At 43.0% G+C, this 27,818-nt stretch overlaps 1 protein-coding gene across 10 annotated transcripts in view; it reads right to left on the minus strand.

Annotated features, from left to right (window-relative positions):
* Positions 1-27,818, minus strand: part of STIM1 (stromal interaction molecule 1) — a 224,037-nt gene that overhangs the window by 87,757 nt on the left and 108,462 nt on the right. For 7 of the 10 annotated variants that reach the window (XM_051822943.3, XM_051822963.3, XM_089329707.1 and 4 more), the window contains exon 2: positions 15,790-15,920. The exons of the other annotated variants lie outside the window; for them this stretch is intronic. In XM_051822943.3, coding sequence (XP_051678903.1) covers positions 15,790-15,920 — 131 coding nt within the window. The remainder of the gene's footprint in view (positions 1-15,789; positions 15,921-27,818) is intronic. 10 annotated transcript variants of the gene reach the window in all.

Here is a 27,818-nt window from a genome sequence, read left to right on the forward strand (position 1 = left end):
GTGCCACAGCGCTGGCCCCTCTCTGTAACTCTTATGTGAAGCCATGAGCTGGGAGCTTCATCTTGGCTTCTGAGGTGGGCAAAAGAGCCCAAGGACTTGGCGACCAAATTCTACTGCTTTCCCAGGCACATTAGCAGGGGAGCTGAATCAGAAGTAAAACACCTGGGACTCAAACCAGCACCCATATGGGATGCTGGTGCCACAGTGGCTTAACCTGTTACACCACAATGCCAGGCCCAATACATTTTTTTAATGTGTAATTGTTATTGCCTATTTATACATCTGTCTCTCCCACCACTCTGAGGACTCATCAATGGCAAAGCGTATCTTATTTTCATTTTCTGCTTCATAAATGAGGAAAGTGTGGCTCCAAAATACCTGACTTTACAGCTAATACACAGCTAGTACACTGAATCTGAACCCATGTTAGACAACAAACTTATGCTTAGCCTTTTAAAAGGTCAATGTGCAAATAACTTATTCTAAGAAATACAGAAAAGCTAGGAGTGAGTACATTAGCAGGGGCATAGAATTTGAACTCAAAGGAAGCAGCTAGAGACTATAAACCACTCTTGGTCAGTGAATAATTCAGCCACCCCACAATTATTTACAAGGAAAAATAGGAATGGGGGTGGGGGAGAGGCTGTGGCACAGCAAGTTAAAGCCCTGGCCTGCAGTGCCAGCATCCCATATGGGCTCCGATTTGAGTCCTGGCTGCTCCACTTCCAATCCAGCTCCCTGCTAATGCGCCTAGGAAAGCAGCAGAGGTTGGCCCAAGTCCTTGGGCCCCTGCACCCATGTGAGAGACCAGAAAGAATCTCTTGGCTCCTGGCTTCAGATCAGCTCAGCTCCGGTCATTGCAATGATTTGAGGAGTGCACCAGTGGATGAAAGACTTCTCCCTCTCTGTCTCTACCTCTCTCTGAAACTCTTTTAAATAAATAAAATAAATCTTTAAAAAAAAAAAGAAAAGAAAAACGAGGACAGTACTTTTTTAACCTAAGGAGCAAGTTTCATCTGGAGAATGATGTCAGTCATGGTGACAATCATTTCCCAAGGGCCTCGGCAGGCTTCCATCTGTGCTCTGCCTGAAATAAGGGTAGGAGGTGAGAATGTTCTATGAGCTATGAGATAAGACAGTGACTGTACCAGGACAAGGTAGGGAGGCAGGGAGCCAGAAAACAGAAATGTGTGTGGGTATGTATGTGTGTGCATGCGTGCACATGTATTTGGTGTAGCAGTTAAGACAAAGCTTGAGATGCCCACAGCTCATTTCCTAGTATCTGGGTTAGATTCCCAGATCCACTCCTAATTCCAGCTTCTATAGACAGTGGTGATGGTTCGAGTAGTCAGGAACCTGCCACCCATGTGGGAAACCCGGATTGAGTTCCTGTCTCCTAACTTCAAACTGGTCCACCCCAGCTGTTCAAAGGCATTTGGGGAGTAAATCAGGTGTGTGTGTGTGTGTATCTCCCTCTATGTCTCTTTCTCTCCCTCTGCCTTTCAAATAGCTAAAAAATAAAATAAATTATAAAAAATAAAAAATTTAAAAGAAACCTAGAATCAATTTTATACAATAAAATTTTTAAAATAATAAGATCAAGCACGGTGCGCCGGCTGCAGCGCGCCGGCCGCGGCGGCCATTGGAGGGTGAACCAACGGCAAAGGAAGACCTTTCTCTCTGTCTCTCTCTCTCACTGTCCACTCTGCCTGAAAAAATAATAATAATAATAATAAGATCAAAAGAGGAAGCAGTAAAAATCTACACTCAGAATTGACTTTGGAGCCCAAAGGGAAAACTTTGCTTTCTAGCGGCCAATATGGCCTCTGGGAGTGCTATAGCGGCAGTGAGAATCAGCCAGAGACCCTGAGCACAAGATAAATCCAGAAAAATAAAATGAGGGCTACCTGGGCAGCTGTCTTTGCAACTCCCCATATGAGCTCTACAGAGTTAAGGTCAAGAAACTGATCCAGGCCACTGATATGAGAGTCAGAGGGAATTACCACCACAGTTTTCTCACAATACTTTCAAATCTTGGCTTCTAAGCAGTGCCAACTACAAAAAGGAAGGAAAGAAGGAAGGAAGGAAGGAAGGAAGGAAGGAAGGAAGGAAGGAAGGAAGGAAGGAAGGAAGGAAGGAAGGAGAGAAAGGAGAGAAAGGAGGGAGGGAAGGAGGGAGGCGGGGAGGGAAGAAAGGATGAAGACCACAGAGTGGGCATTTTATATACATTATTTCATTTAATCTCTGTCACAATCCTCTAAGGCAGGAATTATTGAAATAACGATTATTATTGTCAGAAAATGAAAGTTCACAGTGTTTAAGAAATTTTCTAAGGGGCTGGCGCTGTGGCATAGCAGGTTAAAGCCCTGGCCTGAAGCACTAGCATCCCATATGGGCGCCAGTTCTAGTCCCAGCCACTCCACTTCTGATCCAGCTCTCTGCTATGACCTGAGAAAGCAGTAGAAGATGGCCCAAGTCCTTGGGCCCCCGTACCCATGTGGGAGACCCAGAAGAAGCTCCTGGCTCCTGGCTTTGGATCAGCACAGTTCTGGCCGTTGTGGCCATCTGGGGAGTGAACCAGCAGATAGAAGACTCTCTCTGTCTCTACCTCTCTCTGTAACTCTGTGTTTCAAATAAATAAAATAAATCTTTAAAAAAAAAGAAATTTTCTAAAGTCATAAAATTTTAGCAAAAGTACACCTAATGCTGTCACATTTTTTGCTACAAAAGTGCATACTTGTACTCAGCCATACAGCATTTCAATATTTCCAGTGCTATATCTTTTTTCTTCACTTATGCCCCTTCAGTACGTGTTTTTCTCTAAGTATTCCCTACTATTTTAACCGCAGTAACTTTACCTCCATCAAGATTCTGTACATAAATCACAGCACAGACTAGAGGAGGAGACGGGGTCCCAGAGGAGATCAAACATCTAACATGCCTGGGTCCCAGGGTAGATCAGACCACTAGGTCATACACTGCATGTCTAGGTCTTAGAGATCAGATACTCAGGTCACACACTAACATACCTGAAGCCCAGACCAAGTCAACTCCAAAAAAACAACCTAACACTGACTCAGCTTCTATCCTGGGGGGAACCCTAAATCCAAATACCTATCCCCCCGCTGTTTACCAGCCAAGTCTATACTTGTGGTCTGTCCTAGGGAAACAAGCAAAGGGGCACAAAATGATAAGATAGGATCTTTGCCTTCAAATTCAAAATTCAAAAACATCAACTTAGACCTTTATGTGTAAGTCCTTCTGCCAAGCACAGAGGGAGAAACAATGATGAATGAAACCTGGTTACAGCTCCCTAGAGGAATTCACAACCCAGTAGAACCAATAAGGAGAGGCCCAAGTAATTATAATGCTGAGCGAAACTTGCCAAATGTGAGGGTCACACAAAGCTCTCTGGAACATGAGAGAGGAACAAACAAGATTTCTTAGAGGAAACAACATCTAGTTTAGACTAATAGTTCTCAACTATGGGCAATTTTGTCCCTCAGAGCAACTGACAATTGTAATTGGCAATATTCTTGATTGACTCTGTGGTGGAGTGAGGTTTGCTACCAGCATACAATGTACTGGGGCTAGGGATGCTACTAGACATTATAAACAGCAGATTGCAGCCCCTCAAAACAAAGAAATTTCTGGTGAAAAAAATACAACTACTACTGAGGTTTGAGACTTTGATCTAGACTTTGGCGGACAAGCAGGATTTTTATCAGCAAAATGGGAGGCAGAAGGACGGCAGATAGCGATTTATCTGAAGCAAGGGCTCAGTGGTAGGACATGAAGAGCATGTTTGGGAGAGTTGTTGCATAGAGCAAGGGAGTTCAGTGTAGCATGAACTAGTCACATGCACTAAAGCCCAATTATGGGGGCACTGAAGGGCAGGTTACAATTTTGATTAATTAAGCAAGCAAAAGTAACTCACTCACTTATAGTTTCATCTCTATAACATGGTTACTGATGGAACAAGGACATAAGCCTCAGTCATTTTGGGCTTCTTGTTACCCCTGCGTTCTTTCAAGAGATCAGTTCAGTTTCATACCGTCTATTATTCCCCACCCTACTCTCTGCATTCTTCCCCAGGTTTGGAAACCAGTGGGCCAAACCTGAAGAACTGTTATGGAGAAGCTCATCTTGGCCTACTGCCCCCCCAACCCCTACTCCTAGCCCACCTTAAGATATAAAAGGGCCCAGCCTGCTGGGGTCAGGGCCTCTGCCACATGTTCAGTCTGTGAGCATGATGGCAGTTGGTCGACCTCTGCAGATTTATTTTCTCTGAATAAATTCAGGCTGGCTGTGAGTTTGTATTCTGTCTCCTCTCTGTTCTGTTCCTCTTTTCCTAACATTTTGATGCCCCATGTGAGGCAGTACCCATCTGCCTCTTTTCCTAACAGTTACTAACACCTAGCTCACAGGGCACTTGGTGACGAAATGAAACTATTTATGTAATCAGCTGGCACACAGCATAGCATACGGTACAGTGCTCCCTTTCCACCACACTCCCTTTACAAGGTAGGAGCAACCTGATGCGCTATTTGGTAATTCCTATAGTAGGACAGAAAGACAAACTTACAGGCAGAACAACACAATCAAAATCATTAGGACACAAAAGAACACAATGTCCAATTAAGTGCTAAATTGAGTGGCATGGACTTGTGTGCTATAGGCATTAGGACTGACATGAGGGAGGATAGTGAGGACAGCAAAGTCAGAGAAGATTCATGAAGAATGCAGCTGGCATATTCCAGAGGACAATTAAGTTAGACACAGGTGTTGTAGGGAGGGATATGGGAAGTTAATTCCAGGTAAGAAGAACTACCTGAACAATGAAAGGGGACTGGGAATCAACACAGAAGTCTGTAAAATAAAGAGAATAGGAGCCAGACCAAAGTGGTAGGAGATATGTCTAGAGAATCTTCAGAAAGGCTAAAGCCAGATTTGAAAGGATGGAGGGTTAGGCACAGGGAGACCTAGGAAATAGGAAACAGAAATCACAAAGGAGACACAGAACCAAAATGCAGCTTATGAAGATCACTGGCAGCATGTATTACATGCGCTGGTGAGGCAGAGGAACACTTAGGGCTATGCTACAGCTATTTGGATATAAAAGCACGAGGCCCAAATCACTGAAGAGGAACAATAGTTGTTAATAATTATGGTAGTAACTTTTGTACTTAACAGCTATTTATTCAAATTAGTCCACACTAGCCATAGAAAAGGGCTAACCTCTGTGTATATGAATACACTACTTTCTATCAAGTCCAAGTTCCCACTGGCCCTTTGGATATTGCAAGTGGACCAGCTGACTGCTACCCTCAGGCTTTAATTCTCGCAACCTTGATTCTACCTGGTGCCAGCTTCTATCTTCCTCAATTCCCACAGCCTCCCAAGAACTAGCGTGTCTCCTAGCAAGACAATGATAAAACAGAAAACAACTCAGCTTCCAGCTTCTATCTTCCTCAGTTCCCACAGCCTCCCAAGAACTAGCGTGTCTCCTAGCAAAACAATGATAAAACAGAAAACAACTCAGTTCCTACCCTGCTGAAGTCCAGGAGGCCTCATGAAAGTACTATAATATGGCCTTGCTGTTCAAAATCTAGCCTTCCAGATGGGTAGGGAAAAACCAGAAGTGCTCTTCCAGACCTTTTTAAAGTACACAGGGATAGGTAGGAGAATGAGCGAGCTGCAAGAGAAGTTGTAGCCCTTAGACATGTGTGACTCTGCTCCATCATGCTCCCTTCCTTTAGTATCAACCACTCAGACAAAACTAGAACTACCTCCTGCAGTGTTCTGGCCCTAGTCAGGTCAGCCACACTGCTGAGGGTGGCTCTCATAGCTGAATGCTGTGGTGCTATTGGATGATGAGAGAGCTCATTTGGAATTCTTGTTAAGCAGGCTAGGCCTCACTTATTTGTACTATCTTGCCAAAGGAGGGAAAAACATAGATTCAACATTATCATGTGCCAGGCATTGTGCTTGAAGTTTTGCTTATATTTAATTCTCACAACAACTCCACAAAGAATTATGCTCCTCAAATAGCTGAAAAAAATCAAGACTCAGTGAGGTAAATTTATTCGCCTAAGATCACAAAGCCAGGTTCTGAGTACAGGCCTATTTGTAACAAAATGTATGCTCTTCCTAATGATAATAATATCAATAATAATAATGACCAAAAATATTACCTAGCCCCTCTTAATGTGCCAGGCACTGTACTAAGTGCTTAATATGAATCATTTTTTGAATCTTTACAACAGCTTTAGGAAGTACGTACTATTACTCCAATTTCTAATAAAGAGACTAAGACTGAAAGAGATTGTGTAACTTCTCCAAGTTTCCACTGCTGCTAAGTGGCAGAGCCAAGTCTGTGTGACCCCAGATCACAAGCCCCTGACCCTGTGTTGCACCTTTATAGCAGACACCACAGACTGTTAATTAACAGTCATAAGTGAATCTTGTGGTTTCTTGAGCTCACACTGCTACATAACTATCCTCACCTCCCAAAACATGTGAAGAAATCCTTACTCAAGACTACCATCTCAGGGGCTGGTGTCTATGGCATACAAGGTTAAGCCTCCACCTGTGGTGCCAGCATCTCATAGGGACACTGGTTCAACTCCCAGCTGCTCCACTTCCAATCCAGCTCCCTGCTAATGGGTCTGGGAAAGCAGTGGAAGAGGGTCCAACTGTTTGGGCCCCTGGGAGACCAGGAAGAAGCTCTTGGCTCCTGGCTTCAGACTGGCCTAGCCCTGGCCACTGGGGCCATTTGGAGAGTGAACGAGCAAATAGATGGAAGACTGATTGATCGATCTCTCTCTCTCTATATATATATATCTGCCTTTTTTTTTTTTTTTTTTTTTTGACAGGCAGAGTTAGAGAGAGAGACACAGACAGAGAGAAAGGTCTTCCTTTTCTGTTGGCTCATCCCCCAATGGCCGCTGCGGCCAGCGTGCTGCAGCTGGTGCACGGCACCAATCCGAAGCCAGGAGCCAGGTACTTCCTTCTGGTCTCCCATACGGGTGCAGGGCCCAAGCACTTGGGCCATCCTCCACTGCACTCCCGGGCCACAGCAGAGAGCTGGACCGGAAAAGGAGCAACCAGGACAGAATCTGGCGCCCCGACCAGGACTAGAACCCAGGGTGCCGGCGCCACAGGTGGAGGATTAGCCTAGTGAGCCATGGCGCCGGACTTCTATCTCTGCCTTTCAAATAAATAAATAAATCTTAAAAAAAAAAAAAAAAAAGACTACCATCTCTGCTATAGTATTGGTCAATCACCAACAAAGTGATTAGGCACATAATGTTTTTTTAAAATGGATTTGATTTCTTTATTTGAGAGGCAAACAGAAGAACAAACTCCTACCCACTGGTTCATTCCTCAAATGCCCACAATGGTAAGGGGTGGGCCAGAGCCAAAGCCAACATTGCAATTTAGGTTTCCCATGTGGGTAGCAGAGACCTAAGTACTTAGTGGTGCTGTGGTGCAGTGGGTTAAAGCCCTGGCCTGAAGTGCCAGCATCCCATATGGGCACCGGTTCTAGTCCTGGCTGCTCTTCTTCTGATTCAGCTCTCTGCTATGGCCTGGGAAAGCAGCAGAAGATGGCCCAAGTCCTTGGGCCCCTGCACCCACGTGGGAGACTCAGAAGAAGCTTCTGGCTCTGGATCGGTGCAGCTACAGCCCTTGCGGCCATCTGGGGAGTGAACCAATGGATGGAAGACCTCTCTCTCTGTCTCTACCTCTCTCTGTAACTCTGTCTTTCAAATAAATAAAATAAATCTTAAAAAAAAAAAAAAAAAAAGAAAAGAAATCATCAGGGCCTCCCAGGGTCTGCATTAGCAGGAAACTAAAGTCCAGAGTAGGAGCCAGGTACTATGATTTGGGTGTGAGTGGCTTAAATGCTAAGCTGAACTCCCACTCTCTAGGTAAGCACTGTGGGAAAACAGATCAGATAAGTTTAGCTCCTATCCTAAAGGGACTTAAACACAGTTTGGTGAAATACATCAATCAGATAAATATTAAAATAACAATTGTAAGATGCAGATCAATTTATTAGAAATACAGAATAAGATAAAGGGAAAAGTAACATTCACTGAGCTTGAATTATGTGTCAGATACTAAAATGTATAGTTCCTCCACCACCACAATCTGGACAAAGATTCCCTTTGTAATAAAACCCTCCTCATTCTCCTAAACCCCTAGTCACCCCTGTCTAATCTCCATTCCTATAGTTTTGCCCTTCTTCAAGTGTCACATAAATGAGATCATCTAGTACCTAATTTCTTGAGACTAGTTACTTCTATTCACCATAATGTCTTTGAGCTTCATCTTTGTTGTATGCATCAATAGCTCATTCCTTTTTATTGCTGAATAGTTTTCCATAATTTGTCTATCCACTCACACACTGAAGGACATGTGACTTTTGTCTATTCTGTAATTACAAATAAATATGAATAAAGCCACTATAAACATTCATGTACAGGTTGTAGTATGAATACAAATTTTTATTTAGCTATAATGGCAAACACCTAGAATTTCTGAGACATATATAGTTACATTTAAATTTATAAGAAACTATCAAACTTCTCCAGAGAGGTTTGCATTTCCATCAGGAAGAGTTCTAGAAGCACTTTTTCCTCATCCAGTACTTGATATAGTCCACTTTTTTTTTTCTTTTTTCTTTTTTGACAGGCAGAGTGGACAGTGAGAGAGAGAGCCGGTGGTTCACCCTCCAATGGCCACCGCGGCTGGTGCGCTGCGGCCAGCGCACCGCGCTGATCCGATGGCAGGAGCCAGGAGCCAGGTGCTTTTCCTGGTCTCCCATGGGGTACAGGGCCCAAGGACTTGGGCCATCCTCCACTGCACTCCCTGGCCACAGCAGAGAGCTGGCCTGGAAGAGGGGCAACCGGGACAGAACCCGGTGTGCGGGCACCGCAAGGCAGAGGATTAGCCTAGTGAGCCACGGCGCCGGATATAGTCCACTTTTAACTTTGAGCCATTCAAGTAGGTATGTAGTAGTATCTCATTGCGGTTTTAATTTGCATCTCCCTGGTAGTTATCTTTTTTTTTTTTTTTTAAGATTTATTTATTTATTTGAAAGAGTTACACAGAGAGAGGAGAGGCAGAGAGAGAAAGAAGTCTTCCATCCGATGGTTCACTCCCTAATTGGCCACAACAGCTGGGGCTGCACCAGTCTGAAGCCAGGAGCCAGGAACTTCTTCCAGGTCTCCCCGACAGGTACAGGGGCCCAAAGATTTGGGCCATCTTCTACTGCTTTCCCAGGCCATAGCAGAGAGCTGGATAGGAAGTGGAGCAGCCAGGTCAATAACTGGCACCCATTGGGGATGCCCGGCACTTCAGGCCAGGGTGTTAACCCGCTGTGCCACAGCACCAGCCCCTCTGGTAGTATCTTAATTGAACATCTTTTCATATTTGTTTGCCATCCATATACATTCTATGGTGAAGTTTCTGTTTCAAATATTACCTCATTTTGTAACTGAGTTGCTTATTTTCTATACTGGAGTTCTCTGTGCTGGGAACCATTTAAATGCTTATTCATTTTTATTTTTCACATACTTGAAAGGCAGAGCAAGAGTGAGACCTTCCATCCACTGGTTCACTCTCCAAATGCCCACAACAGCTGAGGCTGGGCCAGGCCAAAATCAGGAGTCCAGAACTCTATTTGAGTCTCTCCTGTGGGAAGCAGGACCTAAGCACTCCAGACATCCTCTACTGCCTCCCAGGATGCATTAATAGGAAGCTAGTTCAGAAATGGACTAACCAGAATTGAAACCAGCACTCTGCCAGGGGAGGTGGGTATTGCAAACAGCAACAACTCACTGTGCCACCTCTGTACTGAGAACTTTGAGATTTATTTTTTATTTATTTGAAAGACAGAGTTACAGAGAGAGGAGACAGACAGAGGGAGAGAGGCCAGTGCTGTGGCATAGTAGGCTAAGCTTCTACCTGCAGCACAGGCATCCCATATGTGTGCTTGTTGGTATCCCAGCTGCCCCTCTTCCAATCCAGCTCTATGCTGATGGCCTGAGAAAGCAGTGGAAGATGGCCCAAGTGCTTGGGCCCCTGAACCCATAGGAGACATGCAAGAAGCTCCTGGCTTAGGATCAGCCCAGTTCCAGCTGTTGAGGCCATTTGGGGAATGAATCAGTGGATGGAAGATCTTTCTCTCTGTGTCTCCCTCTCTCTGTTACTCTATGTCTCAAAGAAATAATTAATATCTTCAAAGAGAGAGAGAGATAGAGAGAGATCTTCCATCCACTGGTTCATTCCCCAAATGGCTGCAGTGGTCGGGGATGTGCCATGCAGAAGCCAGGAGCCAAGAGCTTCTTCCAAGTCTCCCACATGGGCACTGGGACCCAAGCACTTGGGCCATCTTCCACTGCTTTCCCAGGCCATTAGCAGGGAATTGGAAGTGGAGCAGCCAGGTCTCGAACCGGCACCCACATGGGATGCTGGCATTGCAGGCAGAGGCTTAACCCACTACGTCACAACACCAGCCCCTGTGCTGTGAACTTTTAACAGCATTTTCCTCACTTAAGCCTGACAACAACCTTGCAAGGGTAGAAATCATTAATCACCATCTTACTCTGAGAAAAATCAAGAGAAAAGTCACCAAACTACTATAATCTGATCACAATTCTGCCTAATTTCAAAATTGGAAAATATCTTTCTCCCTCTCTCTCTGCCTTTCAAATAATTGAATAAACAAATAAACAAGTCTTTTAAAAATTTCCTTATCACTTAATCACCTGTGCCATTTAGATCATTAGAACACAAGCTCCTTAAGAGCAGGCATCTTATCTCCTTTGTTCACTAGAGACTCCCTAGTTCTAGCACAGTGCCCAGCACATAATAAGTATTCAATAAGAATTTGTTTAACAGCTGAACAAATGCCCTAATTTTCCATGTAAGCACCAGAAAGGAAAATAATACTGCTCCCAAAGAGTCCAGCCTGGTCAAGGGGACAGTGGTTTTAGGCAGGTCCTTATCTGTCCACCTCAGACCATCAGCACAACCTCACAGTACTGTCCCACTTGGAACAAATCCTTTGTCCACTGACAGTGTCCCCACAGAGACCTAAACAGAACACAGGTCATGAATTCCCATCCAACCAGCCTGATAGACACTCCTCCTAGCTTTGCAAGAAGGGTACCATCACCAGTAGTGCTATGTGGCTCACCTGAATGGCCCACAACTCCCAATCTCTGCAATCTAGAAGAGAAGCAAGCACAGAAAGCACTGTGCCTGGATAGCCAAACTAGCTGTCCCTACATATATTTTCTATATGTCTGCTGAGTCTCCACTTACCATAACTAATCTCACAGTTCACTCTAGAGTAGATACAGCAATTAGAAATGAGAATGAATCAAAGAAGAGACAGGAAAACAATAGGAAGCAATCAGACAGTACATAGAGGAATCTAGGTCCTCGGCTAATAATGCATAAGGCCCTGAAGACAGATTTATACAAAGAAAGTTAACACTGGTCACAGGAATCTGTAAAAAAAAAAGCTTTAACTTCAAAAATGGCTTAAAAAAAAAGTCTAGTCCCAAGGTAGATATTCAGTTCAGATCAATTATCTGTAAAACTTACTCTTATGAAGCTGAATAGTCTTAATAGAACATCACTTCATATTTCTACTAAAGTTCCTCAGTAATCACCAATGTTTTTGGGAGAATCATAAAAATCTCAGGTCCTTAATGACCAGTACACCTAGGATTTCATCCCTGGAGCCGTAGCATCCATCACCCATTATTCTAAGCCTTGAGCTATCTACCCAACTTCCTAGTTAGATCTTGAACTTCAAGGTTGTCTCACATATATTCAGACTGACTTAAGCACACACATTTTGCTCCTTGACAATAGCTTGTGACTGGCCATGAAGACCCACAGCAGCAGGCTTCACTAGCCACAAGTGGTCTGAGATTGCAGGGAGAGCAGTGAAGCCAAGGCAGGAAGCTATGCTGAAAAAGAACAGCTCACCACTGGGGCAGGGAAGAGCGGGGCAACAGCTTCTGTGTTATTTTAGAACAGTTTGTGCTGATGAGCTTCTTGTTGTGGTAACATTCCTCCAAAAAGAACATTTTCTTCTGCCCCTCATTGACAAAGCAATTCAGCAGAATGTGAAAAAAGGAGGAGTGGATGACAAAGATATCCAAGAATTTGTAGATCTTGAATTATACAACCTTTTTAACTGTTGTGCCATCCATTCTCCAGTCCTGTGGCTATGCCCTAGAATGATGACCAGGATACTTCTAGGCCTCATTCACCACTAGGAACATGGCTCTATTCTCAGCAGACAAAAAATGTTGGTCCTCTGAAGGTCAGTGTAACCAAAATTCCAGATACTTTTATGGTTGTGTCCTTGCTCAAGAACCCAGAGTTGCCTGTTTCAGCAAGAACACATGTCTCAGTTTTGTTACCTGGACCCTACTTTCCTTTCCAACTTTTTGTTCATGGTATCTCTGTCTAAGCAAACCAACCCACCATGCTTCTTACTATCTCCTCACTTGCTCACATAGTTCTCCACTTCTCAGGTAACCCTAACCCTTCCAGTCTGTCCAAATTTTACTTTTCCTTAAGGAAGTCTATTTTTCTCCTCTTTTAAAGTTCTTAGACATCATCCTAACAGAAGAATCCTCTATTCTGACCAATTAATGTGGTTCTGTATTTCATTTGCCCATATTCAGTAACAGGGAGGTCACTCTCTACCAAGGAAGCTTCTTCTATAACAAATTATCTCTATTAGGCAATTCTTTATTCTAAAAGAATATGACTTTTTTTTTTTACTTTCCCCACATTGGTCCTGGTTCTGTCCTTAAAATAAAGAAAATAATACAGCAGTACTTAAGAGTACAAGCTTTGAAATCAGATCTGAGTACACAGCCAGTGTGTCCTTGAACAAAATGCTTAACCTTTCTAACACTCCAGTGTCTGTTAATAATATCAACTTCATGAGGCTATTAAAAAAGTTCTTTACACTGTGCCTGGCATACAGAAAGAGTTCAATAAATGATAGTAGTACTATGGTTTTCATTGTTACTATCATAGTTATTAAAGTCTAATTTCTCTATTTCTTAGGTATTTAAAGATAGAAATTATATTATCCAAGTCTCCTCTTCTACGGGCTAAAGTTTCTTCACTAGGCTGTCAATTATATGAGAACAGACTATCAATTATACAAGCTTAGGCTGTATTTACCACTCTATCTGCATGCCTAGCACAGTGCAACACACATATATCATAGACACTTTTTTTTAAAAAGACTTATTTATTTATTTGAAAGGCAGTGTTACAGAGAGAGAGAGGGGGAGATAGATCTTCCATTTGCTGGTTCGCTCCTCAAATGCTTGCAACTGCCAAGTTTGGGCTAGGCCAAAGCCAAGAGTTTGGAACTCTATCCAGGTCTCTCACGTAGTGGTAGGAACCCAAGCACTTGAGCCATCCTCATCTGCTTTCCCAAGAAAATTAGCAGGGAGCTATATGGGAAGCTGAACAGCTGGGACTTGAAATGGAGTTCATATAGGATGTTTCTGTTGCAAGTGGCAGCATAACCTGCTGTGCCACAACACTAGCTCCCATAAAAATATTAAATAAATTTTATTAAACTAAACTAAATGCTTCTCACTTCATAGTTCCCTTATGCTTCATCACTCATGTCACTTATCCCTGTGTAATTAGTCAGTTCTCACGGTTCTGAATCCGATAACAATGTGAAATCCAAAACTGAAATAAAAACTCAAAGGTAGAGATCAGCATTGTAATACAGTACATTAAGTCACCACTTCGGATGTGAGCATCCCATATCAGAGAACTGGTTCAAATCCTGGCTGCTCCATTTCTGACCCAGTTCTCTGCTAATGTGCCTGGGAAAGCATCAGAAGATGGCTGAAATACTTGGGACCCTGTCACCCACATGGAGACCCAGATGGATTTCTGGCTCTAGGCTTTAGCCTAGCCCAGCTCCAGCTGTTCTGGCCATTTGAGGAGTGACCAGTGGATGGAAAATTCATCCCCTCCCACACACACTTCTCTCTCTCTCTCTCTCTCTCTCTCTCTCTCTCTGTGTCTCTCTCTCTCCTTCCCTCCCTCCAACTCTGCCTTACAAATAAACATTTTTTAAAGGAAACTCAAGGGGCTGGCGCTGTAGTGCAGTGGGTTAAAGCTCTGGCCTGAAGCACCACTATCCCATATGAGCGCCAGTTCTAGTCCTGGATGCTCCACTTCCTATCCAACTCTCTGCTATGGCCTGAGAAAGCAGTAGAAGATGGTCCAAGTCCTTGGGCCCCTGCATCCATGTGGGAGACCCAGAAGAAGCTCCTGGCTCCTGGCTTCAGATTGGCACAGCTCTGGCTATTGCGGCCATCTGGGGAGTGAACCATCTGATGGAAGACCTCTCTCTCTCTGTCTCTACCTCTCTCTGTAACTCTGTCTTTCAAATAAATAAAATAAATCTTTAAAAAATTTTAAAAAAGGTAACTCAAAAGTAGCCAAACTAGCGAGGAGAAGAGACTAGGCTTATTTTCTCCCTCATGATATATATCACCATTGAAGATTTTTTAAAAGATTTATTTATTTATTTGAAAGGCAGAGTTAAAGAGAGGCAGAGACAGAGAGAGAAAGAAGTGTTCCATCTGCTGGTTCACTCCCCAAATGGCTGCAATAGCAGGAGCTGGGCCAATCCAAAACCAAGAGCTAGGAACTTCTTCCAGGTCCCCAACGCTGGGGCCAGGGCCCAAAGACTTGAGCCATCTTCCACTGCTTTCCCAGGTCATAACAGAGAGCTGGATTGGAAGAAGAGCTGCCGGGACTCGAATCGGCACCCATATGGGACGCTGGCACTGCAGGCAGAGGCTTTACCTGCTACACCATGGCGTCAACAGCACTACTGAAGATCTGACATAACTTGGCAGCTTTACCAAATTACTAGTTCATGTTGATCTTGAAATAAAGAAAAATTTACATCTTTTCATACGTGATGGAGCTTTTACTCTGGATTCTGTTGAGGTGGAGATGTAGTATTATCAAGAGATAAAACAGCAACAGAAACTTTTTCATTCTGCAGGGTTGGAGAACTTTTTTCTACCAAGGAACAGCTGGATATTTACAACAGCCATCACAGCCACACAAAATTATCAACTTAAAAATTAACCTGCCATAGATTTAAAGAATTTTAAGGCCTTGACAGGGCCAGACCAAATGATTCTGCAGGCACCATATGGCCCGTGGACTGGACATTCCCCACCCCTAACAAAGATTCCTCTAGCTCTTACTATCTGGACCACTCAACCAGTTCCCAACAACTGAAGCCTGCAGTTCGGAATGACCATTCTAGAACTTTTTTTTCTTCCTCAAAAATATAGCATACATTCCCAGAGAGCAGGATCTGACTGTCTTGCCTTCTCTCTTACACACCAACATGGGGCTGAGTACAGATTGTCACCCTCCATCTACAGCAGGTTTGCAATAAGGATGGAGGGAAACCAGACACCAACCTCAGGGATCCCTCTCCCTCCCAAACAACATGGTTCAGCCAGAATGACACAACCAGCCAATAATAAGTGGGAGCTCACTTACACAGACACAAAGCCTGCACTCTGATAGGCTGGCTCCTAGAAGACTGCTCTGCTGAGAGCGGACTCCCCTAGTGGGGATGAACTCCTACAGAAACATCCCTCCACAGGGATCAACCTGTCTGGGCAGATTTCAGGTGCCATTTCACACTAAAAGAGAAGAGAATCCCAGCAAGGTGAGGGAGCTCACCTCGTCACTTTCTTCCACATCCACATCACCATTGGCATCATCATCCATCAACTTGTGAATGTTGCGCACTGCCTCAAAGCTTAGCTTCTCATCCTCACTGTCGCACAGGGGCTTGTCAATCCGGCAAAACTCTGTACAAGAAAAGCAAGAGAAAATATTACTCAGAGCTGCCACCCAGCCCCTATTACCAACCTGTAGTAGCATCCTTAGCTTCTAGTATCTTACTTCTCACATAGGCACTTAACCAGCTACTTGTACAGTGACAAAAACAATGCATCTAGCCTTTAACTGTCTGGAGAACATGCTGAATTCTTTATACAAGGACAATGCTTTAACATCCTAAAAGTTCCCTACCAGAGAATTCTAGCAAGGGATTAGGAATATACTAGAATCTAGATAAGAATATGAATAGGAACTCACAAATGAGAGAAAATACAAACAGCCACTGAACATAAAAAAAAGTTCAGCCCCACTAACAATCAAAGAAATACATGTTTAAATGAGATATCATTTTTAATCAGTCAAATTAAAAATGTAAATTATTATAATATTCCTAGAAATAAGACAATAGCCAACAAATCCCAGTGCACAAATACTGTACAGTTTTCCTTTCTGATCCCTTTGTCACTGTTGATACATATAATGCTAGATACAGGATGACCGGGGAAGCCTCTCTTATCTAGTGCCATCCCACACACGTTACATCTAGCAAATATTTATTAGACATCTTGAAGTCCTGAGTCCAGATGATCAACAGTTTCTACTGCCCACCATCATGTGGCCATTCAGCAGTAAAATCAGCACTATAGCTGAGGCCATCTTAGCTTTTTCCATGATACCTACTCTTCTCTATATACCTGAGAAACTCCTCATCTGGCTGGTACACACAGCACAGAGCCTAGAAGCTAGGTTTAGATCCTATATGATACTAGAGAAGCTACTTCTCTCCCCCAGGCCTCAAAGGCATTTTGACTTAAGTTTCCCAGTAGATGAGAGTACTTCAAGTAGTTCATGGAAAAACAGAATTGAAAGGTAAGCTTATTTTGGTGTAAAAAATGTTGGAAATCCATGCACTGTTTTTTTTTTATAATATTCATTTTCATGAACTTTTTGAAGACTTCTCACATACACAGATTTCAAAAATTTTTTGAGCATTGCGGTGCAGCAAGTTAAGCCACTGCAAAACCACCATCCCATATGGGTACTGATTCAAGTTCTGGCTGCTCCACTTTTGAGCAAGCTCCCTGCTAATTCACCCGGGAAAGCAGCAGAAGACAACCCAAGTGCTCAGAACCATGCACCCATATGGGAGACCCAGATGAAGCTCCTGGATCCTTGCTTTGCCCTGGCCCTGCCCTGGTTGTGGCCATTTAGGAGAATGAACCAGCAGATGGAAGATTCTCTCTCTCTCTCTCTCTCTCTCCCCCCCCATCTCTGTTAATTCTTTCATATAAATATTTAAAAATTTTTTTGAACCAAAACAATTCCATTTCCACAAACTTTTTGAAACATATTCCTTCCAATTACTAGATACTAAAAAAATTTCCATTTTCTTTGAGCTGGATTTTGATAACTAATTCCACAGTCTTCAGGTCACCCAAAGAAGACAGGATAGACCTTAACTTCCTGGGTAATAGAAGAAATTGTCAAAGGATAGAAGGTAAGGACAGGGTAAAGAGGCTGTGGCCTTTGCTTTTTATTTATTGGGATGAGAGTTGTGGCATAATGGGTTAAACTACTACCTGCAATACCTGCATCCCATATGGGAGCCAGTTCAAATCCCAGCTGCTCCACTTCTGATCTAGCTTCCTATTAACGTGGCTTGGGAAAGCAGCTAAAGATGGCCCAAGTGCTTGGGCCCCTGCAACACATGGGAAACCTAGATAAAGTTCCAGGCTTTGGCCCAGCCCTGGCATTGTGGCCATTTCAGGAGTGAACCAATGGATGGAAGAGATCTTTCTTTCTCCCCCACTCCTTCCTCTCTGAAACTCTGCCCTTCAAATAAATAAATCTTTTAAAAAGATTAAAAATAGTAATAATAAAGATTTATTTATGTTTTGCTTATTTATTTGAAAGACAATGTGACAGATATAGAGAAAGAGAGATCTTCCATCTGTTGGTTCATTCTCCAAATGTCCACAACATGTGGGGTTGGGCTGGGCCAAAGCCAGGAACCAGGAATTTCATTTGGGTCTCCCACATGGGTAGCAGAAACCCAAGCACTAAGGCACCATCCACTATCTCACAGGTACATCAGCAGGAAACTGGATTGGAAGTACAGAGTAGCTGGGCCTCAAATCAGGTATTCTGTGCCACAATGCTTACTGCTATAAAGTCTTTTAGAAGGCACTGGTCAGTTCCAAAACATCTAAATACATTAATCATCTACTTGTCTGGCTGCTAGAGATACAGACAGGACGAGACTGGATACCTTTATATCTCTAGCCAGTTGTTCAAAGTCTTTTCAAAATGGGGGGTGGGTATAAATCTAAACTCTTATATATTAAAAGATGGGCTCAAATGCAAAAACAGCTGAAGAGCTACAGGGAGAGCCCAGGTCTGCTGACTCCTGGGCCAGTCGCCAGACCACCTTTTTGTTGAGGTGACCAAGATAGCTGTGGTTTGGTTTTATCTTTTGGAAGCCACATTGATAATACTGGTAACAAGCACATTGACATAATGACTTTATAAAATAAAAAAGTGAGATTAACAGTATGCATGCAAAAGAAATAACAACATGTTGTGGGTACAACAAGACTTGTCTCCCCCAAATTCTTGCAGACGTTGAAACGCTGATATCTTAACGTTAATGGTTAATGGATTAAGGGTAGAGATTTGATCTAATATGGCAGTGAGGAGATGGGAGCCAGTGGGAGGTGTTTAGGTCTTCAGAGCATGCCCTCAGGGTGGTTATCATAAGAGGATTATTATTTGAGTTCAAGTTCAGCCTAGGTGCTGTCAGTCTGTTTCCTGGACCACCATGTGATTATGCCTCACAATCTACATGACCAGCTTCCACAAATGCCAGATCCTGAACTGTACTCTCCAAACTGTAAACTGAAATAAACCTTTTCTTTGCCAAAAAAGCTCCTCTTGGGTATTTTAGCTACAGTAAAAGAAGTAGACTAATGCACTGTATAACCTTATATTCTACCTTTGTCCTGCCAAGTTGAATTGGAGATGAAGGGGTGGTGGGTACTCAGGGACAGATTAGAATACACCAAAAGATTAAGGCATTGTTTCTCATCTTTTTCACCTACAAGAGTTCCTGGCATGATTGTTTTATTCATGGAACTCATTTCCAGAAGAACCCCTCTCAAAAAATTCACCCCTCTCAAAAAATTGTGATGAGAAATAACTAATTCATAGAAAAATCACATAAGCATTGATAATATCATAACCAACATAACTATTTCATGCCCTACTCAGAGCATAAATAATTGCATATCAGAGCTTTTAAGTCTGCATATTTAAAAACACTTATTAAATGTTTTAAGTCTGCCTATTTAAAAGGATTTATTAAGTACTCTTCATATGTCAGCACTATGATCAGCATAAAAACACAAACAAGAACTCATCTTTGCTCTCAGGAGCTCAAATACAAAAGTTAGATAGATTAGGGCTGGCATCGTGGTATAGTTGGTAAATCTGCTGCCTGTGATGCCAGCATCCCATATGGTGCCAGTCCATGTCCCAGCTGCTCCACTTCAGATCCAGCTCCCTGATAATAGCCTGGGAAAAGCCGTGGAAGATGGGCCAAGTGTTTTGCTCTCTACCACCCACATGGAAGACCCGAATGGAGCTGCCTGGCCCAGCACTGGCCATCTAGAGAGTGAACAAGCAGATAGAAGATCTCTCTCCACCCCCCCACCCAACTCTTTCAAAATAAATAAATAAATCTTAAAAAAAAAAGTTGGAGAGACAAGCAATTCAAACACAATGTGCTAAATGCCATGAAAGAAAGAATCTAAACTGAGGATTAGCCATTTTTTTTCTGTAAAGAGCCAGATTACAAACAATTTAGGATTTATGGGCCGTATAGTTTCTGTTATACTACTTACTTCTGTCATTGTAGGAGAAAAGTATTCATAGACAAAACATAAATAAGTAAGTTTGCATTCTAATAAAGCTTTATTTATAAAAACAGACAGAGATCTGGATTTGGCCCATGGGTCATAGTTTGCTAAACTCTTTTCCTCTATCCTAGATCATTGGTAGCACACCTATATCACATTGGAGTAAAAGTTTCTTAATGACCTAAAGGAAAGAAATCCAATCTTTTTATTGGGCTACATCAATACACAGGCTTATCCTAAGTAAAGCACAACTTCTAGTAGCTTGGGGGTTTTTTGTTTGTTTGTTTGTTTGTTTTTTAAATAATGGAATAGAGGCAGGCATTGTGGTTCAGGGGTAAAGATGTTAGTCAGGATGCCCACATCCAAATTGGACTGCACAAGATCAAGTCCTGCCTCCACTCTTTTTTTTTTTTTTTTTAAGATTTATTTTTTATTTATTTGAAAGACAGAGTTAGAGAGAGAGGTAGAGACAGAGAGAGAGAGGTCTTTCATCTGATGGTTCACTCCCCAATTGGCCACAACGGCCAGAGCTGCGCTGATCCGAAGCCAGGAGCCAGGAGCTTCTTCCAGGTCTCTCACGTGGGTGCAGGGGCCCAAGGACTTGGGCCATCTTTTACTGCTATCCCAGGCCATAGTAGAGAACTGGATCAGAAGAGAAGCAGCCGGGACTTGAACCGGCACCCATATGGAATGCCAGCGCTTCAGGGCAGGGCATTAACCTGCTGCACCACAACGCCAGCCCTCTTGCCTCCACTCTTTATCCAGATTTCTGCTACTACACCTGGGATACAGCAAGTGACGGTCCAAGTACTTGAGTTACTGCAACCCATGTGGGAGTCCTGGATGGAGTCCCAGGCTCCTGGCTTTGGATTGGCCCAGCCCCTGTTGTATGAATTTGGGAATTGAACACACACATGGAAGGTCTCTCTGTCTCTCTGTTTCTGTCTCTCTCTGTCACTCTGCTTTTGAAATTAAGAAACATTTTTCTTAAAATAGTGGAAATTGTTTACCAAACTCTAGGGACCAGGATCCTCCAGGCTGGGCATCACTGGCCTAGGATCAAACAGCACATTTTCCAAAGACCTAGAGCAGGTAAAAGAAGTTTGCATTTCAAACATCAGGTTCTGTTCCTTAACCTGATCAGACAGACAGGTGACCTTTGCTGTTGGCATCATCAGACATAGAGAAGGATTAAAGATATTGAGGAAGAGAGAGTACAAAAGCTTAATGTCTAATACAGCCATAGAATCCTGTCCAGAAAAAAAAAATCACGTCAGCAAAAACTCACAAATAACTCTTTCAACCAAACATTTTCCAAACTCTCCCCATCCTTCCTGAGACCTTTTCTGTTTTCTTTTACACATTCCAGTCTGGCAAGGTTTCCCACAGCCATCTGGAAACACCTTAGGGGACTCACCCATTTAGCTACACATTTATACTGCAATGAAAGATCCCTGGACTTAAGAGTCAGAACACATTATGTCAAAATCTCATCTTCGCCAGTTATAAACCATATGATATTGGACAAGTTGTTTAACTTCTCTGAGCCTCCAATTTCTCATTTGCAAAATGAGCATAATCTGATGCACAGAGTTTTTGTGAGAGTTAAGTAAAACAGCATCTGTTAAAACACCTAGCTTACAGCCAAAAGCAGACATTAAATTCATTTGTAGAATCCTTCCTCCCTCCCAGAGCAGCAAAAACGAACAGTTCCATCTTCCACTAACTTCAGTTACTTTCCCTGTCAGACTATGAAGAATCAAATATAGGAAATACAGTTCAATTACACTGGCCAGTCCCACATTTTTCTAAGTGGGCAAGTGGCTCTTTGCCAACTCTGACATTATCCTGTACTCCCACAACATACAGGTGCTATTGCTAGAAACATTTATCATATTGTGTTACAATTGTCCATTTAATGTATCTTCTCCACCAGACTGTTCTCTGTAAGGGTTTGCTGCCATGTCCACACCAACAAGCAAAGAACCAGGTTCTTTATAAGATGCCCAGTAAATGTTTTCTGAATCAAAACCTAAATATCATCTCGACAATTATGTGCATAATTTATTTAGAGAGAAAAGAGACAAATTATAGGAGTAGGCATTTAGCCTAGCAGTTAAGACACCAATTAGGACACCTGTGTCCCATGTCAGAGTATTTGGGTTCAATAGTCAGCTCTGGCTCCTGACTCCAGCTTACTGCTAATACAGACCCTAGGAGGTAGCAGTGATGTCACCCATGTGGGAGACCTGGATTGAGTTACTGGCTCTGTTTTGATTCCATCCAGACCCAGCCAGCCCTGGCCATCATAGGAGAGGCAACCAAGTGAACCTGTCTCTCTGATTCTCAAATAGGAGACAGAGAAAAGGAGAAGGTGGTAGGAAGGCAGAGAGGTAGGGAGATAGAGAGGCAGGGAGGCACAGAGGGAGATTGCAGGGAGGGGGGGAGGAAAAGAAGGATTCTGAAGGGAGATACAAGCCCAAAGGGAGAGAAGTGAGAGAAACAACAGTTAAGGAAGAAGATACAGATGAGAGGTAGAAAAGGGCACTTGTCTGACTGTTCCTCAGTACTTCCTAGAAACTCAGAGGAATCTACAAATTGCAAAATTTTATCAGCAGAGTCTCATCAAAAAAAAAAAAAAAAAAAGGCATTTCTTCCACTTCAGCCCTCACTCCCCAGTCACTTCTGATCAGTTCTGCAGCTATTCTTAGGGAGATCATAATCCATCCTCACCCTCAGAAAGTGAACAAAGGCCAAGACTGAGAACGCTAGCCCTGGGACGACTTCAGGTTTGGCTAAGGATCATGAGGTCCCAGAGATAAAATAGTATGAGACCTAGAATGGGGGTAGGCCTGGCGAGGAGTGAGGAATGGACAGCCTAGGCAGAAATAGAAAGGCTGAAAAGGGAACTGGTTTGGGAGGTAGAGCTGGCAGGAATGGTCCACAATGAAACACAACATCTCAGCTAAGGCACAGAAGAGGCCTAGCCACAGAAAATAAGAGTCATATCCCTGTGCGGGGCAAAACCCAGCCTGAGAGGTATTCTTGTACCTGTTAGGAAATTATGTCCTCATAGCCAAGGAGACTCTGTTCAGCATGGGGCAGTCATTCAGAAGAGCTTTTCTTCTGGCCAAAGTTGGCACCGGTTTCATTTGCCCAAGCAGCATTAACACAAATGACTCTAGATTCTTGGGACCACTGCTGTGGTGCAGCAGGTTAAAGCCCTGGCCTGCAGTGCCTGTTCACGTCCCAGCTGCTCTACTTCCTATCTAGCTCTCTGCTAAAGGCCTGGGAAAGCAGTAGAAGATGGCCTAAGTGCTTGGGGCTCTGCACCCGCATGGGAGACCCAGAAGAAGCTCCTGGCTCCTGGCTTCAAATTGGCTCAGCTCCGGCTGCTGCAGCCATTTGGGGAGTGAACCAGAAGATGGAAGACATCTTTCTCTTTCTCTCTCTCTTTCTTGCTTTGTTACTCCCTCTCTCTGTAACTGTCTTTCAAATAAATAAGATAAATCTTATTTTTAAAAATGACCATAGATTCTAAGCTCTGACCCTTGGACAAGCTCACATCTCATCATCAAAAAGTAATCTACAGCATCAACTATATACAAAGCTCCATACAAAGCAACATAATGAGGTGAACTTGAGTTTAACCAGCATTTCTGACTCTATGGCCTGACCTCAGTTGGCTTACCACAGTAGCTATTTGAGGATATTGGAAGGCAGAGTTCATGTCTTTGTTCTATTTTGTTTTGTTTCATTTTCTCATAGCACTTAACTGCCATCTGGCACGTGATATAATTATTTCTTTGTTTATCCTCTATCTCCCTCCATTAGAAACAAAGGCCCAAAAGAGTAAGTACTATTTTGTTCACTACAGTATTTCTTACGACTTGTACAGTGCATGGCACATAGTAGGTATTTAATAGTTTGTCGAGTAAATGAGTAAATCTTTGTTTCTCTTAATGTACAAAATGAGTTTCTCCTCTCTACCTGACTTTGAAGTGTTTGAAGTTTTAAAAAAATTTGGGTTCAGTCCTGGGCTCTCTTCTCCCATACTACAGTCTTTCCTAAAATGACTTTACCATTTCTTGTAGCTTCAATTACTATTTAAATAAATTACTAGTTACCAAACTACCAAAGTTATGTTTCTGGTTTGAGTTTCACTTCTGACCCACAGAAACCCACAGAATCCAATTACCAACTAGACATCTCCACAAGGATGTCTCTCAGGGCCTGAACTCACAATTTCTAAATCTAAATTAATTTTATCTTAAACTTCCAAATTCTTGCTTATGTTTGGACCCTTGACATCTCACTCTCCTTCACCTTCTCATTGCATCAACCACCAACCTAGTCCAATACTCCTTAACTATTCCAAATCTTATTCTCCTAGGGGAGAAATTCCAAATATTCAATTACAGGAAGGTAAAGGCAGTGCTAGTATACAACAGCCAAATAGCCATCCTATTCACTCCCTGCTTATAATCCTTCAAAAACTTCTCATTATTTCTAAGATAAAGTATAAATTTCTTAATGCAGTCTGCAAGACCCAGAATGATCTAACATCCACTGTCTTTAAGGTTTCGTCACCATTATCTACTTCTACTTCCTGTGATCTTTCTTCATACACCAAATTTCTTCCTTTCTCCACCTTCCAACATAGGAAAGTAGTTCTCACGACTGGCTGCATATTAGAATCACCTAGGAGCTCTTAAACTGCTAATGCACAGGCCTCCCCATTCCAATTAAATCAGTGTTTCTCTGAGTGGGGCCTATGAATGAATTGTATCTTGGGGCGGGGGTGGGGAGTGGTGTTTGTTTGTGAGACAAGACATAATATACATAAAGTACATAAACATACAAACCAACTGGTTTTTTAAAAGCTTTTTTTTGGCCGGCGCCGCGGCTCACTAGGCTAATCCTCCGCCTAGCGGCGCCGGCACACCGGGTTCTAGTCCCGGTCAGGGTGCCGGATTCTGTCCCGGTTGCCCCTCTTCCAGGCCAGCTCTCTGCTGTGGCCAGGGAGTGCAGTGGAGGATGGCCCAGGTGCTTGGGCTCTGCACCCCATGGGAGACCAGGAAAAGCACCTGGCTCCTGGCTCCTGCCATCGGATCAGCGCGGTGCGCCGGCTGCAGCGGCAGCCATTGGAGGGTGAACCAACGGCAATGGAAGACCTTTCTCTCTGTCTCTCTCTCTCTCACTGTCCACTCTGCCTGTCAAAAATAAATAAAAAAAAAAAAAAAAAAAAAAAAAAGAATGACAGACTCAAAAAAAAAAGTTTTTTTTTTTTTTTTTTTTACTTGAAAGGCAGAATTAGAGAGAGAAGAGATACAGGGAGATCTTCCACCTGCTGGTTCACTCCGCAAAGGGCCACAATTGCCAGAGCTGGGCCAGCCAAATCTAGAAGCCCAGAACTTCTGGGCCATTTTCTGCTGATCTCCCAGAGGCATTAGCAGCAAGCTGAATAGGAAGTGGAGCAGTGGGGTCTTGAACTGGTGCCCATATGGGATGCCAGTGTTTCAGGCAGAGGCATAACCTGCTATACCATAATGCTGGCCCCAAACCAAATGATTTTTACATATGTATATACACATATAGTTTCCACCAAAATCAAGATACAGAACATTTGCAATTCTCCAGGAAGGCACCCTCCTTCCTTCTTTTCCAATCAATACTACCACAGGTACCCCACAGCCCAGTGCTCACCACTGTTCTGACTTTTATCATCATAAACAAGTTTTGCTTGTTTTTTACCTTCTTAAAATTGGGGCCTGAAACTGTTGAAATCTTTACTTAATATATGCTAAACTGATCTTCTGTATATAAAGAGAATTGAAAATGAATCTTGATGTGAATGGAAGGGGGTTGGGAGAGGAAAAGGGGAGTGTTGCGGGTGGGAGGGAAGTTATGGGGTGGGGGGAGCCATTGTAATCCGTAAGCTGTACTTTGGAAATTTATATTCATTAAATAAAAGTTAAAAAAATTAAAAAAATAAAATTGAGGCCTGGATATTTTTTGAGGTATGGTTATATACAATGAAATGCTTCCATTTTAAGTGTACAGCTCAATGTTTCACAAACATATAGAACTATATAACCACAACCCCAATCAAGATAACTCCCATCACTAAAATATTCCTATTCCTTCATTGTTAACCCTTATTCTCCTTCCCACACAATCACTGGTCCAATTTCTAATACTAAAGTATTTTTTGCCTATTCTAGAACTTCAAATAAATGGAATCACCATCATATACTGTTTTGTGGCAGCTTCTTTTATCCAGAATGATTTGAGATTCAACCATATTGTTATATGAATCTAGTTTATTCTGTTCTATTACTGTGTAGTATTTCATTAAATGAATATACCACAATTTTATTATTCATTCACCAGTTTTTGGCCATTACAAATAAAGCTATTATGAGTATGTAAGTTCATCATATAAGTATATAAGTCTTTGTATGAACATCTGTTTTCCTTTTTTTTTTTAAGATTTTATTTATTTGAGAGGTAGAGTTACAGACAGTGAGAGGGAGAGAGAGAGAAAAGTCTTCCATCCGCTAGTTCACTCCCCAAATGGCTGCAACGGCCGGAGCTGCACCAATCCGAAGCCAGGAGCCAGGAGCTTCCTCCAGGTCTCCCACGTGGGTGCAGGGGCCCAAGCACTTGGGCCATCTTCTACTGCTTTCCCAGGCCACAGCAGAGAGCTGGATGGGAAGAGGAGCAGCCGGGACTAGAACTGGTGCCCATATGGGATGCCAGCACTGCAGGCGGAGGATTAACCTACTGTGTCACAGCACCGGCCCCATCTGTTTCATTTCTATTTATTTATTTCCTTTTTATTTTTGAAAGGCAGACTGACAGAAGGACAGGATGAGGGAGGGACAGGGAGAAAGAAAGGATGAGGGAGAGACAGATCATCCATCTGCTGGTTCACTCCTCAAATGCCCATGATGGCTAGGGCTGGGCCAAACCAAAGACAGAAGCCATGAATTCCATCTGAGTTTTCCATGTGGATGGCAGGGACCCACCCAAGTACTTGAGCTATCAACTACTGTCTCCTATGATATACATTAGCAGGAAGCTGGATTGGAAGCAGTCGTGAGACTCAACCCCAGGCACTAGGATATGGAAAGCAAGCACCCCAAGCAGCGGTATAACCCACGGTGCCAGAACACTTGCCCCATTTTCATTTTTCTTGAGTGACTATCTAGGAGAGGAATTGTTAAGTTTCACAACAGAAGTAAATTTTTCAGTAACTATGAAACTGTTTTACAAGGTAGAACATCACTTTATACTCCTACCAGTAGACTGTGAATGTCTAGTTGCTCTATATACTTGTTTTTCTTTTTGAAAGATGTATTTATTTATTTGAAGAGAGAGAGAAGGAAAGAAGATCTTCCATCCACTGATTCATTCCCAGAGGGCCACAATTACTAGGGCAGGGTCAGGCCAAAGCCAAGAGCAGGAGCTTCATCTGGGTCTCCCACTGGGTGGCAGGTGCCCAAACACTTGGACTATCCTCTGCTGCTCTCCCCAGGCCATCAGCAGGGACCTAGATCAGACCATATGGGATGCTGGCATTGCAGACAGTAGCTTTACCCACCACACCACATCACCAGCCCCTCTATACACTCTCTTATATTTGGTGTATGGCCCAAGTTGAACAGAACAAAGCAAAGAAAGTCCACGGAGGAGTACAGAGTCTCACACAACTTTGCTTACTGAAATACCAGGAAGTCAAAATATTCATCTTACTATTCTTACAAAAGGTCCATGACATGTAAATGACAGTTATAGATGTTGAGCTCACTCAGTGTACTGACTCCAAGTAACAGAGCTGGAGGGGCTTTGTAGGGCATTAAAGAGTCACTGCTCATTTTACACCTAGAGAAGAAGCCACACCAACTTGTTACATCACATGCTATGGCAAAGCTACAGCTGATAGATCTG

Source organism: Oryctolagus cuniculus, chromosome 1 (genome assembly GCF_051225735.1).
Source record: "Oryctolagus cuniculus isolate XC-2025 breed Fujian yellow rabbit chromosome 1, ASM5122573v1, whole genome shotgun sequence".
Lineage (NCBI taxonomy): Eukaryota > Metazoa > Chordata > Mammalia > Lagomorpha > Leporidae > Oryctolagus > Oryctolagus cuniculus.